The sequence below is a fragment of the Clavelina lepadiformis genome, chromosome 5 (genome assembly GCF_947623445.1).
Source record: "Clavelina lepadiformis chromosome 5, kaClaLepa1.1, whole genome shotgun sequence".
NCBI classification, from domain to species: Eukaryota; Metazoa; Chordata; class Ascidiacea; order Aplousobranchia; family Clavelinidae; genus Clavelina; species Clavelina lepadiformis.
This window is the reverse complement of record NC_135244.1, coordinates 21,616,026-21,635,032: the sequence shown is the minus strand read 5'-3', so window position 1 is coordinate 21,635,032 and position 19,007 is coordinate 21,616,026. Positions and strand designations below refer to the sequence as shown.

At 37.2% G+C, this 19,007-nt stretch overlaps 2 protein-coding genes across 2 annotated transcripts in view; both read right to left on the bottom strand.

Moving 5' to 3' along the window:
- Positions 1–842: 842 nt before the first annotated feature.
- Positions 843–3,959, bottom strand: LOC143460028 (uncharacterized). The gene is made up of 7 exons (XM_076957382.1): positions 3,914–3,959; positions 3,740–3,829; positions 3,546–3,622; positions 2,604–2,710; positions 2,345–2,402; positions 1,274–1,335; positions 843–1,191 (listed from the first exon to the last, which is right to left on the bottom strand). The coding sequence occupies exons 2-7, from the start codon at positions 3,745–3,747 to the stop codon at positions 934–936; spliced, it is 570 nt and encodes a 189-aa protein (XP_076813497.1). The 5' UTR covers positions 3,748–3,829; positions 3,914–3,959; the 3' UTR covers positions 843–933.
- A 2,764-nt stretch (positions 3,960–6,723) lies between these two features.
- LOC143459118 (uncharacterized) overlaps positions 6,724–19,007 on the bottom strand; it is a 239,056-nt gene continuing 226,772 nt past the window's right edge. The window contains exons 47-50 of the mRNA XM_076956097.1: positions 15,798–15,959; positions 12,210–12,371; positions 8,823–8,984; positions 6,724–7,735 (exon numbers count right to left, since the gene is read on the bottom strand). Coding sequence (XP_076812212.1) covers positions 7,679–7,735; positions 8,823–8,984; positions 12,210–12,371; positions 15,798–15,959 — 543 coding nt within the window. The 3' untranslated portion in view covers positions 6,724–7,678. The remainder of the gene's footprint in view (positions 7,736–8,822; positions 8,985–12,209; positions 12,372–15,797; positions 15,960–19,007) is intronic.

Below are 19,007 nucleotides of genomic sequence, written 5' to 3'. Positions count from 1 at the left end.
TTTCAGAAAAAATTGGTATCTTAAAACGACTTTCCTATGCAGTTTATGTTGTTAAGAAATAGATTTAATGCAGTCCACGACACACTTGTGCGACAATTTATTGAAAAACTGTGAATAATTGTCGATGGAAGATGAGGAAACTAAATTCAGTCAAGCGTATTTAATCACAGATTAATGTGATTTTTGCATTGCGTTGCGTTTTTCTCGCATTGCGAAATTATGCAACGCAGCATTGTTGCATCACAAAGGGCAATATTTCTATACACAGCGTGCGAAAATTTACATTGCTTTGATGAAAACTGCATGAAATAGTGATGGTATGAAGTTCTAACATTTTGCTGAGCACCACGCGGGCTGCAAGGACCAACCTGGCGGGCCGCAGTGCGGCCCGCGGGCTACTTGTTGCACATGTCTGCACTAATGGAATGATACTGGCGTATAGCGGCCGTTGAATGGTATTCTTCCTGTCGCTAGGTGACGCTCTCGAGTCAAGGAGAAATAAATGCTCTGCCTCAGCATCTACGTTTGTCATGTCACTTTCAGTTCTAATTTCAGACGTTGACCTTTGACCTTTTGACTCTAGACCTTCTTTATCTTGAGTGCTTTGATAAAATTCAGATATAGAGGCTATGTTATGAGCGAACTATAGCCTGGCAAGCACTCACCATCTGTAGTCAGATGGAGTCAAGCAATAAATGTCTAATTTAAGACACTGACTTCATTGCATAGTGCGGTCTATTAAGACTCAGTGTCTTTACCGCAACTCCATATAAGAAGCCGTAAATAAGTAAATGAGTGAGTGAGTATGTAAGTGCTTTAAGTAAATTTCAGTCCAGCACAGTCTACATTGATATATTTATACAATCACAATCAGATAATTACAAGTAAAATTACTCCACGAAAATACTAATACACAACATTTCTGCAACGTTGTTAAGTTAGCGATCTTTCACATTCCTTCTCCATGTTCTCTGGGTCACAAGGGACGGGGTATCTGGCAGGATCAATCTTGTTCATATCTCTTACCAGGAAACTGAGCGCGTGTTCGCATGAACCGGAGGAAGACCTCCGGAAATGACATGTTTGAGAACGTTCTGTCGAAACGTCCCTGCAGTTGCAATTGTAGTTAAGCTCCAAGTTGTTGAAACTTATCTTTGTATAGCATTTAACGTTCACATCACCATACTTCACCTGCGTGCAATAAAAATGGATTTCTGAGAATCTGGGTTGCTTCTGAAGAGATGTCTTACAACTGTCGCTGAGAGAAACTTACGTGAAAGTTAGTGTAGGGTAGCACGTTCATACTATCCATTAAAGATTCCCAAGACAGGCAACCTGATTTTTCAAGCCAAGACAAACATAATTTAAATTTAAAATATAAATTGCCAACTATTACTTTATTAGTTTGGTATAGTTTTGTTTATGTCATATGTTTTTGTTTGGTATATACGGTATAGTTCTTACAATTTGGACTTATAGTACTTATAGTATAGTATAGTATAGTATACTTATAGTATAGTACTTATAGTATAGTATATATAGTATAGTATAGTACGTAATCAAACTTTTTCTCTACCAGGAACCTTCCCGCTTTACAGCTAGTCACTTAGCTCTTTTTGCCTCATTAACTTTTAATAGCATTTTCTCTCATAAAAACATCCATCTTACTCTAAAACCAAAACGTAACTGAAAAAAAACCGTGGCCCAGCCGAGCACAGCACTGCACCAAACAAATTCCACGTGATGAAGGAATCAACATTATTAACATTTAATGGCATATATCTTAGATAAAAACGACCATCTTTCCACCATAAAGGCAAAACGTAGACTAAATTAACTCAACCAAAACTTTCCAGCCGAGCAACAAACCAAACACAGAATTAATCTTGGCCACATAGCAAGAAAATAAGCGTGGGACGTTAATTACCAATAGGTCCTCAGGGGTAGTGCGGTAATGCGGAACAAGAAATAAGCTAAAAAAAACCTTGCACGTGTAAATGGTAAAGAAGTGCGACAGTGCGAGAGAAGTTATGAAAACCGACAAGTATACACAAGTACACATAAATGAAGTAATGAACAGCACCAATAGAAACAGATGACACACACATATTGGACTAAATCACTGTATAATATAGTGCAGTAGAAAAACAGTGCACGCACACACTAAGGTAAAAACTCCATAACAGTTTACGGGGTAGTAAATATAAAAACAAACACTAAATAGTCATAAACAACTTACACCGTAAACTAGTGCTTTACAAATTGGGTGTTACAACATTAAAATGTAGTGCTTATAAAACTGGTGTGAAAAATAATCCCGTGACATATACAGTATAGTACTTACAATTTGGAGCTGCTGATGACCAAAGATTTGATTCGTTACATGAAATGCTACCTCCTCCCTGTTAAATATGAAGTTACATAACTTACAGATATCAATAAAATCTTTTGTGGAGTTGCAAAAACTCCTAATCGCTTTCTGAAATGTTTCTACAAACAAATACGCAAACCCGCCATGGTTCATATCAATTATTTCGTTTTGAAACAAATATCGAACCATTCTTAAGTAAAATGTGAATAGTTATAAGTTATGTCATATTTACAAGAATTTTCCTGTCTCCTGTGCATGTAAATGTGCAAATTGACCCAATCTTGTCACCATTGCTGCATTCCATTTTCAAGTCATTTTTCAAAGTTAACACAGGGCATTCTAAGAAATAGTGTTTTGTTAAAGATACAGCTCAAGCTACAAACAGGCCTTGTCTTAATAATATCTGTGCATTCTATTGAAAGTCCATCGGTTAAATTGAAGTAAAAATATTCGGAAAATAAATAGGCTTTAAATTAGAAGTCTATCTGACCGGAGTTTGATAAACCAGTTTAAAAAAAAGACATAAAAGTTTGGTATGAATCAGGGGTCGGCAACCTTTTGCTAGTCACGGGCCAAATGTCGAGTGTACAACTCTTTGGCGGGCCGGAAATTTCATTAATACTATAATTCACACTCACTTCAGTATATTACGCTACATTGCTGCAATCTCAATTATCTCAATCATACCAAACACAAGAAGAGCAAAATATATGTTTTCACACTTCAACAACACAGCATTAATGTGACACGGCATCTCTGTTTGTATCTATAACGACTCGTCTAGCCTACAGACAATCTCGTACTTAGTACGAGATACTAGTCTACCGCCTTCGCACCAGTTTTATGGTGTAACAATAGACTACTACGACGTTCTTATGGCGTAACAATACCCTAATTTTTTCAAACTGTGCTAACACTGCAGTTTGAAACTCAATAAAAAAGGGCGGGCCGTATTCTTGTGATAACTAATTAATGTGTCTCGGGCCGGACGATTTCACATGGCGGGCCGGATCCGGCCCGCGGGCCGTAGGTTGCCGACCCCTGGTATAAATTAAGCTATTCCTATTTTTATTAGTAATTTATAAGTTATTTCATCGCTACAGTCATTGTATAATTAGCCTAATGCATTAGAGTCCTTTCCGAACTCAGACAATTTTGTAATAAGTTTACTTACCTGATGTATCCTGACGTTGTAAGTGTGGAATAAGATATGCTGACAAAGATACAAGACCGAGGAGTACAAGAGGCCATCTAATAATTAGAAATTTTTTAAGTCCAGATAATTCTAATTAAAGCAGTGTAGGTACTTTGATACATTTATTCACGTTTCAAGAACGCTTTTAAATGCTATTAAACGTTCATTCATACCTTTCCATTTATCAATAATTCCATGGCAGCAGTTTCTGGAATGCTTAGATGTATCAAACAATTGCTCTTCGCTTTTCACTTTATCGGTATCTATGGGGGGAACAATTCATGTAAAACTTGCTGTAAGCAACAATTCTAAGGAAAATATCAACGCAACATGTTTTTCATTTAAACCTGACAGAAGCAATTGATTGTCTTTCGACTGTGATGGAACGAACGGATTGTTCTTGGAGTGTATATCTGGTAGGGAGGATGCAATCTGCAGGCGGTCATATGCTGGCGACAGAGTAAGTTCTATATGTTCATGTCGACGCAAAGTTTCATTGCATTGGTCCTGTTGAAAACCTGAACGAAGCATAAAAACCATCAGAAGTAAAAATGAATTAATGTGTTTAGGGATAGAGTTTGTACCGAACCTTAGCACCTATCACTTATTACAATTGACTAATTGTCATCTTCCGACTATCTTTAATTGTGATCTAACAACAAGCTACTGCAGGGGTCGGCAACCTTTTTGAGCCGCGGGCCAATTTGATAAAATAAAATATACTGGCGGGCCGTAACTGCCGGGACAGCTTTTCTGAAACGCGAATATCTTACCCTTAAATCAGGGGTCGGCAACCTTTTGCTAGTCACGGGCCAAATGTCGAGCGTACAACTCTTTGGCGGGCCGGAATTTTCATTAATACTATAATTGCTAAATGCTAACACTACAGTTTGAAACTCAATAAGACACGGCGGGCCGTATTCTTGTGATAACTAATTAATATGTCTCGGGCCGGACGATTTCGCATGGCGGGCCGGATCCGGCCCGCGGGCCGTAGGTTACCGACCCCTGAGCTACTGATACTATTGTTTGTTCCCTTACTGGTACGAAAAGTAAATACTCCGTGTAAATTCTTGCCTCCGCTTGACATTTTCTGTAAATAAGTTAATATTAACTATTAATATTAATATTAACTAACATATAACTATGGACGGAATGAAATTGAAACTGCAAAACAAGAATACTTGTGCCTCGGCTAATCTTTTAAAATTTCTTCCAAATTATATAGGTTTTTGCAAAACGATAAAAAATCTCTACTATGTGCAATCTCTGTATCTTCCATTTTTGTAAATTGACAAACATACGCGTCGAATTCTACTGCGTTAACCCAGTATATTAAAATGAAAGAGATATTTTTTAGGAAATCAAAAAGATGCAAAATAGGATTGACGTCGATATGACGTTTTGTATGTAACGTTATTACAATATAAATTGTCTTACCATGCCTAACACAACTTAAAATGAAGTGGTCCTCTTTTAAGCAAATGATTGCACGCTCCGCCAGATATAAATGAGCTCGGAGTATCCTGATATTTTGCAGGACACGCCTGACTGATTTTGCTAAGAAAAGCATGTTGTGGTGCAACCTCATCCAACGCTATTGTTCAGTCTAATTCTGCTGTACTTTGTTATGCAAACGTTCCATTAAACTTTTATAAAAACGTTTTTGAGTTTTTTCCCGCGTCTATACTTTGTGCTAGCTCAATGATTTTGACAACGTAAAATTTCGTATTACGTAACATTTGCATAACCAAGTAATTAATAAAGTACGCTGTAAATTACGTCCTTTGTGCTTTTTGTTTGTGCTGAACCACACGTTGCATCGTCGGTCGTCAATTGTGAAGAGGTGATTACGTGGACGTGGAAAGAAAATGAAGCTCTTCATACAGTGAGTCACATTAAATACGTCAACGTCATCGTACATGAACTGATGCTGTTTAAACAATTAAGTGCCCGAGTGAGTGCGCAAACTTCTCTTAGCACACATACATGAGCGTTGCTGCAACATTGTACCGAGGGAATTTATTATCATCACCGAAGCACTTCCAAGGTGTCTCTGGGAAGGTTTCAGTCGAACGCCCTCGCTTATCCATCATGAATTTTATGGTAAAGGGTGCACATTTTCTTGAGAGTTCGTTTTATTTATTGTTACTTTCGTATAATTGCATTAAAGGAAAAAATTAACTGGCTTAAAAACATTGTATGATGACGCCAATCTTGAGTCTTGTGCTATGAGAGGATGGCAATGTGTGTGCATTGTGCAGTAATTAGACACGAGGTTAACATCATCAGCACCAAATGCCCTTTATTGGAATTTCAACTAAATTTGCAGTTAAAGGTGGAATTAAAGTTCGTGAAAAACCTCGATCAATTTTACGCAACTTGTTATAAATGTTTTTTTGCATGTTCCGAAAAGTTTCATGCTGGCAATTAGCAGTAATTGTTGGCAAAGTCCCCGTGAAGGATATAAAGATGCATTTTTGAAAACAATCCTTGTCGTCCTTTGAGCCAAATTGTCTGCTGGTCACCCACATTTGATGTCGGGGCAGGAACCGGGAAACTGGGCAGCGAGGAAAATATTTGCGGAATTTAACAAGGTTTTCTTTCGCTCCGCATTCCATCAATAATTAACCCTACCCAACATCTGCTCAGATGTTTCTAAGATTTACTCGTAATTATATGTGTCTTGTTCAAGCTTTTCCTCCTGAAGCAAGAAACGCTCCACGCTCCATCCAAGGACTCGCTTAATTTGATCTTCGATTGGATGTTGCGCGAGTCATTCTACATAGATGCTAGAACAAGCTGGCTGTGACTTTTAATGCTGTGGTCTCGTGATGTATACGTGAAGATTTTTAATTTGTTCAAGATGACCGATTAAATTTATTTCCAACCTGGCTTGTGAGGTGACTTTATGTTGAAGAGGCAGTTTACGGTTTTATGACTGATCGTTAGAGCCGTGATAGTCTCCACCATGATAAACTGGTAGCTCGTAAATATCTGAAAAACTGACTGTTCACAACTGAAAAACAACTGCAGCATTCGTATCCCCACAAAAACTACCAAGTTGAGGTGGCAGCTTTAATAAAGGCGTGTTTACTCATATTCTATATTTCTTCTACCTTGCTATGCTAGGTATCGGTATGTTATGGCGAGGTAATAGATAAGCTCATGTGTTCTTTATTGAAGGCTGAAACCTCAGAGCTCACGACTATTACTAGTAAAACAGCAGAATCGTAGACTGAATAGCAAACGAGCATGCAGCGATTAAAACAAGTTTTTGCAGCGCGAACTAGCTTGAGAGCGCCAACTAACGATACATTAATAATACTTTAATGGCCGCTACAAAACAACTTGCTGCCAAAAGTCTACAACGCAAGATTAAAACAAGTGACATATTACATCATGTACAATAACACAATATACAGCATTAAGTATGATAATATAACGTTAATATCTCACATTACACTAAGTACGAAAAACTACATGATATTTTCACAAGAAACTCAAAATATTCTTCCACTACAAAGTTGATTGCATGAAGGTTATTAGAGCACTGTTGCAGGCAATGAGTTGCAGCTTGCATGGAATTCCTTGCTCTATATCAATTTATAGTTAATAGCCAGTGACCTGGTAATAAGTCATACTCCAAGGCAATGAAAAGTGGGAACTCCATTTGACCGTTAAAAAACTAAATATTGAGCAAAATAAAGCACAGAATGTGTGGATGTAATCCGATGCAAGTTCCCGGTAACACGGTCGTCCACTTTCACAAAATCGTTGAATAAATTCATGATGAACATAAAAACGAGTGGAACATAACGAGATACAGCGATGTCTGCAACAATGAAAATGTTTCACTGTAAAATGAGAACAATGCGTTCGAGAGAATGTGCATAATGACGTCATTCACAAAACTTGATGATGAAAGCAGCAAATTTTAGGGTCAAATGAGTTCAATCCTTCCGCAGAAGTCATTGTCAAGTGCGTTGTACAATCATACGCTGCTCAATACACGAGACAGTGGGGTAATTGTTCCATTTATCATCGTCATCAGATGTGTGGAATCTTTCTCGGCGATGTTCATCAACTTTCCAACATCAACCAGATTCTTCTCAAACACTCCGCTTGATGTCGTGCTTGAGCTTGTTAATGGTCTCGCAGGTGATTCGCTAAAATGAACGTTGAATCACAAAAACAATATTTCAGAAAACTTGTCTTTTAATTTACACGGAATGGAACCAAAATAAGATGGAGCTCATATGTGGATTTCTACAGCGCTTAATTTAATTTAATTTAACGTTTTAATTGTAACTTAGCTGTGTCAACTTGAAACGCAACTGCAACTCTAAAACAAGTTGGTTTTAAAATAAAGTAATAATTTTAAAATTATAACGTTTTCAGCCCAAAGCTCTTCCATTAAGGGAAAATAAATTATTAAATTTCGCATTTTGTGCGCCCAAACAGCGCAAACCACGTGATTGATGGCTGGTGTTTGATACACGAATAGTCGTACAGCGACAGGTTCATATTTATGCGTTTCACCTTTTCTAAAACGTTGTATAAAGTGTGTCAGTGACAAAACGCGATTCTTGCTTTATGTAAAATGGAATTACTTTTATTTTTTATTTGTTAATTTCAATTGTGACGTAGGTAATCGACGCAATCAGTTGAAACGGGCATCGGATAATAATTTATCACGAAGTAATGACGACACACAAGACCACACAAAGTTAAGATCAGAGGTGACGAACATGCGGCCCGTAAATCGGTTTGACAATCGCTCTTGCATGGCGAAGCATTCCGGCGAGACCAGGAATCTTAACTTTCTTTGACCTTTTTCTAATCTTTGCGCAATGCGATATCAAAAGCTGATAACACGATTGAGTCGCAGCAGTATGTCTTCAATAGATGGCCACACTTAACCTATGTATTTTTTGCGGCCGCGGGGCAGCTAAAAACCTGCCAAATGAATCGGTTGCGCTTGAAAGCTAATTATTATGCATGGGTTTTATTATTACTGTAGTTTGTTGTTCGTTATTGTTGATGAACAATTTCTTTTTTCGTTTCTAAAAGATTTCATAGTATGACTAAACAGTTGTGCGGCCGGCTTACTCAGCTGTAACTGACAAAGTGGCTCGCGACAGCGAATAGGTTCGTCACCTCTGGTTAACAATGTTCTAAAATAATTAAATTTGTAAAAATATGGAGTCCGTGTTTTAGTCAGCAAACCAACAACCAAGAGTGCTACTTACTTACCGGTTCAGGTAGCTTAGAGATAGCATCGGATATGCATTTTATTCCAGATGCACTGATCTTGCACAAGCCAATATTAAGCTCCTCGATCTTGCTGAGACAAGTCGAAATATGAGATGCTCCATCATCACCGAGATTATTGCTCCAAAGATTAAGCTTCTTCATCTGTAAAACAATATGCGGTAGATGAAGAGCAAGGAATTGTATTTTTAAATTAATACATTATATTAAGACTAAAATAAATACAATATTGCAAGCATTCTAATTAGTTTCTATAATAACAGCACAGGTAGTTCATGGATCTGCCAACTAATTTATTTTCGATCATAGATAAATAAATTTCGCATAAACGGCATCATCGGCGTCTATATGAGGAACCACAGAAACAACAAATATAAAAATAATTATAAGAGGCGAGTGAAGCATAAAAACTATAAAGCAAAAAATGTTAAAACCGGTAAAATGTAAAATGCTTAAATACAAAGTTAAATCAGGGCGAACAGTTTTCCTATCAGACAAATAGCACATTATCACTGTGATAAAGACAGTCCACTACTATTATGAGTAATCAAAGCGGCGAATCAGTGGCATGCTATGTAAACAATTGAGGAAGTGTAATCGTTATTTTATCTTTGGAAGCAATGTGTCTTGTATGTTTATGTCAGCATGTAAAAAGCTCACGCAATTAGATTCGGCATTGTCAAGGAAGGTCACCTTGCAGCATTCTGCTATGTTACCTTTATTAATGAGAAAACTATTATGATGGCATAAAACTGAGTTCTCAGGGCTGCTTTGTCATCTTGGTATTCTTTGCTGGCATTTTTGCCAAGCCACATATGCGCGTTCCATCTGCAAGTAAAACTGTTCTTCATTGGACCTACGTAAATGACGTTGCATTAGCGGTGGCTACGTACATACCTTAATCTCGGCAAGCAAGAGATTGATTAAGGTGGATGATCCCAGTAGAAACGGGGTAGATATCGTTTTCATGACCATGTTTATGTGTTTTCCGTGGCTGCCACACAATGCTCATTGGCCGCACGAGTTGGAAAGGCTGTGTTCCCGTTTCATATGAGCTGTTTGATGCGCCAAATAACGGTAATTGGTCAGTATGTTACCCAACGTTCGAGAGCGCTTGTAAGTCACGGTGGTATGTGGTTTAAAAGACCTTTCTTTGTTTCGTCGAACTGTAGAGTGCGAGCTAGTCCGTATGGCTCTGGTAACGTTATGTAAGTTTCTACGCTTTCCATCGTCATTCTTGTCATCGTCCTATTCTGACCATTTACTCTCGTTACATGAAAAGGTTTGTTTGTTGTTGTTGTTGTTGTTTGATTCTGGACGTCGTGATCTGACCAGTAGATTGCAGCGAACGAACCGGAATGACCTGTATCGACGTGTTGTCCAGCTCTCCCTGGGCATCTTGTGTGTTTTGAACAAAGGATGTGCGTAGGCAGGTGTATCATAGGAAGGTTATATGGTGTATTGTATTGTAGGCAGAGGTTGACGCTCTTTTTTCAACGTAGGAAAGAAATTACGAGCGCACTCCTTTTCGGAGGTTTATTAGTCGGACGAAATTTTTGTTTCACAAAACAACGCTGCGAACGCACAAAATGGACACAAACGTTAGGCAAATTTTTTTAGGTGTTTCAACTTCTTTAAAACTATAAATTTATGCAATTAGTGTTGCACGTCATTGACAATAATTCCTCAAATGACGTAATTATAAGGAATGGGGATGCTGCTGCAAACGTTAGGTGTAAATTACATTATTAAACAACCTACATTTTAGGTATATTTTATGCACATCAAAACATTTATAACTAGCTTTTTTTGACTCTCTGTAATCTCTGTGTAAACACAATTGAAATGCGTGCGATATCTGCACTCGGCTCTTGGCCTACATTGCCGTTTTTCTAAACTGCAATAGCAAACAACAACAACGTTTGTACAGTGACCTCATAACCGTTCTTTGATGACTATTTCTACGATCATAAATCAAGTATGGAAGGTATGGCAGTGACACTGCTAAAGTGATATCACATTGCCCGAAGCAAACGAGAAATATAACTTTCGCGTTTCGTGCAAAAGTAGATCACACACTACGTCGATAAAGTTATGGTAAGCAATAAAGTTTGGGAAAACTTTGTGAGAAAATACGTCCAATTGTGTGAAACCAAAACTCAATATTAAGTAATTACTTGTGATATAAACCTGCTTTGCCAAAAAAAAGCAACGAAAATAAAGCGCGTGGAAGAAGAAAAATTTACGGAATTACTTACCACAATGTGGCGCTTAAATTACGTAATCAGATTTTCAGTTATGTACAACACTATATATAGTGAATAAAAGAAGTGACTGCTACGAGACTAATTTCACGCACATTTTTGCTCCTCGAAGTTTATGGAAAAAAAGGAACAAAAATACACAGCAAGAACATGACATTAATTAATCGCAACTGCAACGCTAAAACAAGTTGGTCTTAAAATAAAGTAATAATTTTGTAATTAACGTTTTCATAAGTCATTCAGTCGAAAACTCTTCCAGTAAGGAGAATTTTTTTTTGATTTTTACCAATTTTTTGCGTTCCGGCCATCTTCAAAATCTCTTAATCCCAAATCGGCCGACTTAATTTTAACAAACCATTTACGCACTTGCGATTGCTTCCGTTAGAAACTGCTATATGTGTGGCAGTGACGAAACGCGTTTCTTGCTTTATGTAAAATAGAGTTACTTATATATTTGATTATATTTTGTTAATTTTAATTGTGACGTATTTAATCGACGTAAGCATGCAGTTGAAACGGACACTCGATAATAATTTAGCATAAAGTAATGACGAAACACAAGACTTCACAAAGTTTAAAATAGATCAAAAGTAACAATCAAGTGGCCCGCAAATCGGTTTGATAATCGCTCTTGCATAGCGAAGCATTCTGGCGAGACCAGCAGTCTTGAACTTTCTTTGACCTGTTTCAAAGCTTTGCGCAATGCGATATCAAAAACTGATAACACGATTGAGTCGCAGCAGTATGTCTTGAATAGATGGCCACACTTAACCTATGTATTTTTTGCGGCCGCGGGGCAGCTAAAAACCTGCCAAATGAATCGGTTGCGCTTGAAAGCTAATTATTATGCATGGGTTTTATTATTACTGTAGTTTGTTGTTCGTTATTGTTGATAAACAATTTCTTTTTTCGTTTCTAAAAGATTTCATAGTATGACTAAACAGTTGTGCGGTCGGCTTACTCAGCTGTAACTGACAAAGTGGCTCGCGACAGCGAATAGGTTCGTCACCTCTGGTTAACAATGTTCTAAAATAATTAAATTTGTAAAAATATGGAGTCCGTGTTTTAGTCAGTAAACCAACAACCAAGAGTGCTACATACTTACCGGTTGAGGTAGCTTAGAGATAGCATCGGATATGCATTTTATTCCAGATGCACTGATATCGCACCAGCCAATATGAAGCTCCTCGATCTTGCTGAGACAAGTCGAAATATGAGATGCTCCATCATCACCGAGATTATTGCCGAAAAGATCAAACTTCTTCATCTGTAAAACAATATGCGGTAGATGAAGAGCAAGAAATTGTATTTTTATATTAATACATTATATTAAGACTAAAATAAATACAATATTGCAAGCATTCTAATTAGTTTCTATAATAACAGCACAGGTAGTTCATGGATCTGCCAACTAATTTATTTTCGATCATAGATAAATAAATTTCGCATAAACGGCATCATCAGCGTCTATATGAGAAAACATAGGAACAACATATATAAAAATAAATATAAGAGGAGAGTAAAGCATAAAAACTATAAAGCTAAAAATGTTAAAACCATTAAAATGTAAAATGCTTAAATACAAAGTTAAATCAGAGCGAACAGTTTTCCTATCAGACAAATAGCACGTTATCACTGTGATAAAGACAGTCCACTACTACTATGAGTAACCAAAGCGGAGAATCAGTGGCATGCGATGTAAATAATTGAAGAAGTGTAATCGTTATTTTATCTTTGGAAGCAATGTGTCTTGTATGGTTATGTCAGCATGTAAAAAGCTCACGCAATTAGCTTCGGCATTGTCAAGGAAGGTGTTCGGTGATGGTAAAAATACGTAATGTAATCCAATGTTGGCAAAAAATACACAACGGTTGTTGCCTGTAATGATGCCACCATGTTGCTTACAAAACCCATGTCGGTGTTGTAATATAACATTGTCTAAACAAAACATAGTTCATATCGTGAGATAGGACTTGCCTTCCGCTGTATTCCATGAAAGCTTTGCTAACTGATTTTTGACGAGATTTATGAATACGTTGGGATATCAACTCTCAACTGTCTCAACTGTCAACTGCTACAATAAGTAAGTCCTGTTGGTTTCTTAAGCGGGTGGATTTGTGTGATTGAGCTCTTTTACAAGTACCGAGTTCCTGAAGATAATGTTGACTGTGTTTACAATATTCATTCATTTTGCTTCTTCAGTATTTAACACTTATTTTTTAACGCTTTTTTACAAATGCGGAGTTCCTGATTGGTTGCAATACGTCCAGACTTATTGGCTGCAATACCTGTTCAAGAAAGACCGTGATTCTGGACGTCCTGATCTGACCAGTAGATTGCAGCAAACGAACCGGAATGACCTGTATCGACGTGTTGTCCAGCTCTCCCTGGGGCACCTTTTGTGTTTTGAACAAAGGATGTGCGTAGGCAGGTGTATTATAGGTAGGTTATATGGTGTGTTGTATCGTAGGCAGAGGGTGACGCTCTTTTTTCAACGTAGGAAAGAAATTACGAGCGCACTCCTTTTCGGAGGTTATTAGTCGGTCGAAATTTTTGTTTCACAAAAACAACGCTGCGAACGCACAAAATGGACACAAACGTTAGGCAAATTTTTTTAGGTTTTTCAACTTCTTTAAAACTATAAATTTATGCAATTAGTGTTGCACGTCATTGACAATAATTCCTCAAATGACGTAATTATAAGGAATGGGGATGCTGCTGCAAACGTTAGGTGTAAATTACATTATTAAACAACCTACATTTTAGGTATATTTTATGCACATCAAAACATTTATAACTAGCTTTTTTTGACTCTCTGTAATCTCTGTGTAAACACAATTGAAATGCGTGCGATATCTGCACTCGGCTCTTGGCCTACATTGCCGTTTTTCTAAACTGCAATAGCAAACAACAACGTTTGTACAGTGACCTCAGAACCGTTCTTTGATGACTATTTCTACGATCATAAATCAAGTATGGAAGGTATGGCAGTGACACTGCTAAAGTGATATCACATTGCCCGAAGCAAACGAGAAATATAACTTTCGCGTTTCGTGCAAAAGTAGATCACACACTACGTCTATAAAGTTATGGTAAGCAATAAAGTTTGGGAAAACTTTGTGAGAAAATACGTCCAATTCTGCGAAACCGAAACTCAATATTAAGTAATTACTTGTGATATAAACCTGCTTTGCCAAAAAACAGCAACGAAAATAAAGCGCGTGGAAGAAGAAAAATTTACGGAATTACTTACCACAATGTGGCGCTTAAATTACGTAATCAGATTTTCAGTTACGTGCAACACTATATATAGTGAATAAAGAAGTGACTGCTACGAGACTAATTTCACGCACATTTTTGCTCCTCGAAGTTTATGGAAAAAAAGGAACAAATATACACAGCAAGAACATGACATTAATTAATCGCAACTGCAACGCTAAAACAAGTTGGTCTTAAAATAAAGTAATAATTTTGTAATTAACGTTTTCATAACTCATTCAGCCCAAAAATCTTCCAGTAAGGAGAAATATCAAATCAGCTGAATTAACTTTAACAAACTATTTATGCACTTTCGATTTTAACCATTTATAGTATTATGATGTAATATAAGCCAATACTTCACAAGTTAAAATATAACTGGGCCATTACGTGTGTTCGCTAATTTAAATCGAAGACTAACTTGCTACATAACTACAGTGTTGAAATAATAAAAACATCCAGCTCGGTAGTGGAGAGATTTAAAGCATACAAGTAGCAATTAGGCGAACCCGGTCCCACAGTCGACCTCGCTGTCAAACATTGTGACGTTGAAGGCGGTTAAAAACAGCCAAACGGCGCTAACAACGTGATTGAAGGCGGGCGTTTGATACACGAATAGTCGTACAGCGACAGGTTTACATTTACGCGTTTTATCTTTTTCTAAAAACGTTGTATAAAGTGTGTCAGTGAAAATAATACGAATAATAACTTCCTTTGTTAGAAACTGCTATGTGCGTGACAGTGATGAAACGCGATTCTCGCTTTATGTAAAATGGAATAACTTTTTTACTTCATTATATTTCGCCAGTTTCAATCGTGACGTATGTAATCGACGTGAGCGTGCAGTTCAAATAGACATCGGATAATTTTTAGCACAAAGTAATGACGAAACACAAGACTTCACAAAGTTTAGATCAGAGTTGACGAACATGCGGCCCGCAAATCGGTTTGACAATCGCTCTTGCATGGCGACGCATTCCGGCGGGACCAGCAGTCTTGAACTTTCTTTGACCTGTTTCTAATCTTTGCGCAATGCGATATCAAAAACTGATAGCACGATTGAGTCGCAGCAGTATGTCTTCAATAGATGGCCACACTTAACCTATGTATTTTTTGCGGCCGCGGGGCAGCTAAAAACCTGCCAAATGAATCGGTTGCGCTTGAAAGCTAATTATTATGCATGGGTTTTATTATTACTGTAGTTTGTTGTTCGTTATTGTTGATGAACAATTTCTTTTTTCGTTTCTAAAAGATTTCATAGTATGACTAAACAGTTGTGCGGTCGGCTTACTCAGCTGTAACTGACAAAGTGGCTCGCGACAGCGAATAGGTTCGTCACCTCTGGTTAACAATGTTCTAAAATAATTAAATTTGTAAAAATATGGAGTCCGTGTTTTAGTCAGTAAACCAACAACCAAGAGTGCTACATACTTACCGGTTCAGGTAGCTTAGAGATAGCGTCGGATATGGATTTTATTCCAGATGCACTGATATTGCACTTGCTAATATCAAGCTCCTCGATCTTGCTGAGACAAGTGGAAATATGAGATGCTCCATCATCACAGAGATTATTCCAGGAAATATCAAGCTCCTTCATCTGTAAAACAATATGCGGTAGATGAAGAGCAAGGAATTGTATTTTTATATTAATATATTATATTAAGACTAAAATAAATACAATGCTGTAAGCATTCTAATTAGTTTCTATAATAACAGCACAGGTAGTTCATGGATCTGCCAACTAATTTATTTTCGATCATAGATAAATAAATTTCGCATAAACGGCATCATCAGTGTCTATATGAGGAAACATAGAAACAACAAATATAAAAATAAATATAAGAGGTGAGTGAAGCATAAAAACTATAAAGCTAAAAATGTTAAAACCATTAAAATGTAAAATGCTTAAATACAAAGTTAAATCAGAGCGAACAGTTTTCCTATCAGACAAATAGCACGTTATCACTGTGATAAAGACAGTCCACTACTACTATGCGTAACCAAAGCGGCGAATCAGTGGCATGCGATGTAAATAATTGAAGAAGTGTAATCGTTATTTTATCTTTGGAAGCAATGTGTCTTGTATGGTTATGTCAGCATGTAAAAAGCTCACGCAATTAGATTCGGCATTGTCAAGGAAGGTGTTCGGTGATGGTAAAAATACGTAATGTAATCCAATGTTGGCAAAAAATACACAACGGTTGTTGCCTGTAATGATGCCACCATGTTGCTTACAAAACCCATGTCGGTGTTGTAATATAACATTGTCTAAACAAAACATAGTTCATATCGTGAGATAGGACTTGCCTTCCGCTGTATTCCATGAAAGCTTTGCTAACTGATTTTTGACGAGATTTATGAATACGTTGGGATATCAACTCTCAACTGTCTCAACTGTCAACTGCTACAATAAGTAAGTCCTGTTGGTTTCTTAAGCGGGTGGATTTGTGTGATTGAGCTCTTTTACAAGTACCGAGTTCCTGAAGATAATGTTGACTGTGTTTACAATATTCATTCATTTTGCTTCTTCAGTATTTAACACTTATTTTTTAACGCTTTTTTACAAATGCGGAGTTCCTGATTGGTTGCAATACGTCCAGACTTATTGGCTGCAATACCTGTTCAAGAAAGACCGTGATTCTGGACGTCCTGATCTGACCAGTAGATTGCAGCAAACGAACCGGAATGACCTGTATCGACGTGTTGTCCAGCTCTCCCTGGGGCACCTTTTGTGTTTTGAACAAAGGATGTGCGTAGGCAGGTGTATTATAGGTAGGTTATATGGTGTGTTGTATCGTAGGCAGAGGGTGACGCTCTTTTTTCAACGTAGGAAAGAAATTACGAGCGCACTCCTTTTCGGAGGTTATTAGTCGGTCGAAATTTTTGTTTCACAAAAACAACGCTGCGAACGCACAAAATGGACACAAACGTTAGGCAAATTTTTTTAGGTTTTTCAACTTCTTTAAAACTATAAATTTATGCAATTAGTGTTGCACGTCATTGACAATAATTCCTCAAATGACGTAATTATAAGGAATGGGGATGCTGCTGCAAACGTTAGGTGTAAATTACATTATTAAACAACCTACATTTTAGGTATATTTTATGCACATCAAAACATTTATAACTAGCTTTTTTTGACTCTCTGTAATCTCTGTGTAAACACAATTGAAATGCGTGCGATATCTGCACTCGGCTCTTGGCCTACATTGCCGTTTTTCTAAACTGCAATAGCAAACAACAACGTTTGTACAGTGACCTCAGAACCGTTCTTTGATGACTATTTCTACGATCATAAATCAAGTATGGAAGGTATGGCAGTGACACTGCTAAAGTGATATCACATTGCCCGAAGCAAACGAGAAATATAACTTTCGCGTTTCGTGCAAAAGTAGATCACACACTACGTCTATAAAGTTATGGTAAGCAATAAAGTTTGGGAAAACTTTGTGAGAAAATACGTCCAATTCTGCGAAACCGAAACTCAATATTAAGTAATTACTTGTGATATAAACCTGCTTTGCCAAAAAACAGCAACGAAAATAAAGCGCGTGGAAGAAGAAAAATTTACGGAATTACTTACCACAATGTGGCGCTTAAATTACGTAATCAGATTTTCAGTTACGTGCAACACTATATATAGTGAATAAAGAAGTGACTGCTACGAGACTAATTTCACGCACATTTTTGCTCCTCGAAGTTTATGGAAAAAAAGGAACAAATATACACAGCAAGAACATGACATTAATTAATCGTAACTGCAACGCTAAAACAAGTTGGTCTTAAAATAAAGTAATAATTTTGTAACTAACGTTTTCATAAGTCATTCAGTCGAAAACTCTTCCAGTAAGGAGAATTTTTTTTGATTTTTACCAATTTTTTGCGTTCCGGCCCTCTTTAAAATCTCTTAATCGCAAATCGGCCGAATTAATTTTAACAATCCATCTACGCACTTGCGATTGCTTCCGTTAGAAACTGCTATATGCGTGGCAGTGACGAAACGCGTTTCTTGCTTTATGTAAAATAGAGTTACTTATATATTTCATTATATTTTGTTAATTTTAATTGTGACGTATTTAATCGACGTAAGCATGCAGTTGAAACGGACACCCGATAATAATTTAGCATAAAGTAATGACGAAACACAAGACTTCACAAAGTTTAAAATAGATCGAAAGTAACAATCAAGCGGCCCGCAAATCGGTTTGATAATAATAGTAATAAGCTTGCATAGCGAAGCATTCTGGCGAGACCAGCAGTCTTGAACTTTCTTTGACCTGTTTCAAAGCTTTGCGCAATGCGATATCAAAATCTGATAACATGATTGAGTCGCAGCAGTATATCTTCAATAGATTGCCGCAATCAACCCATGTATTTTTTGCGGCCGGGGGAGCAGCTAAAAACCTGCCGAATGAATCGGTTGCGCTTGAAAGTTAATTATTATGGTCTGCTTGTTGTTGTTCGTATTTTTTTTTGTTTCTAAACGAATTCATAATATGACTAAACAGTTGTGCGGCCGGCTTACTCAGCTGTAACTGACAAAGTGGCGCGCGACAGCGAATAGGTTCGTCTCCCCTGGTTAAGAATGTTCTAAAATAATTAAACTTGCAAAAAAACATAGAGTCCGTGTTTTAGTCAGTAAACC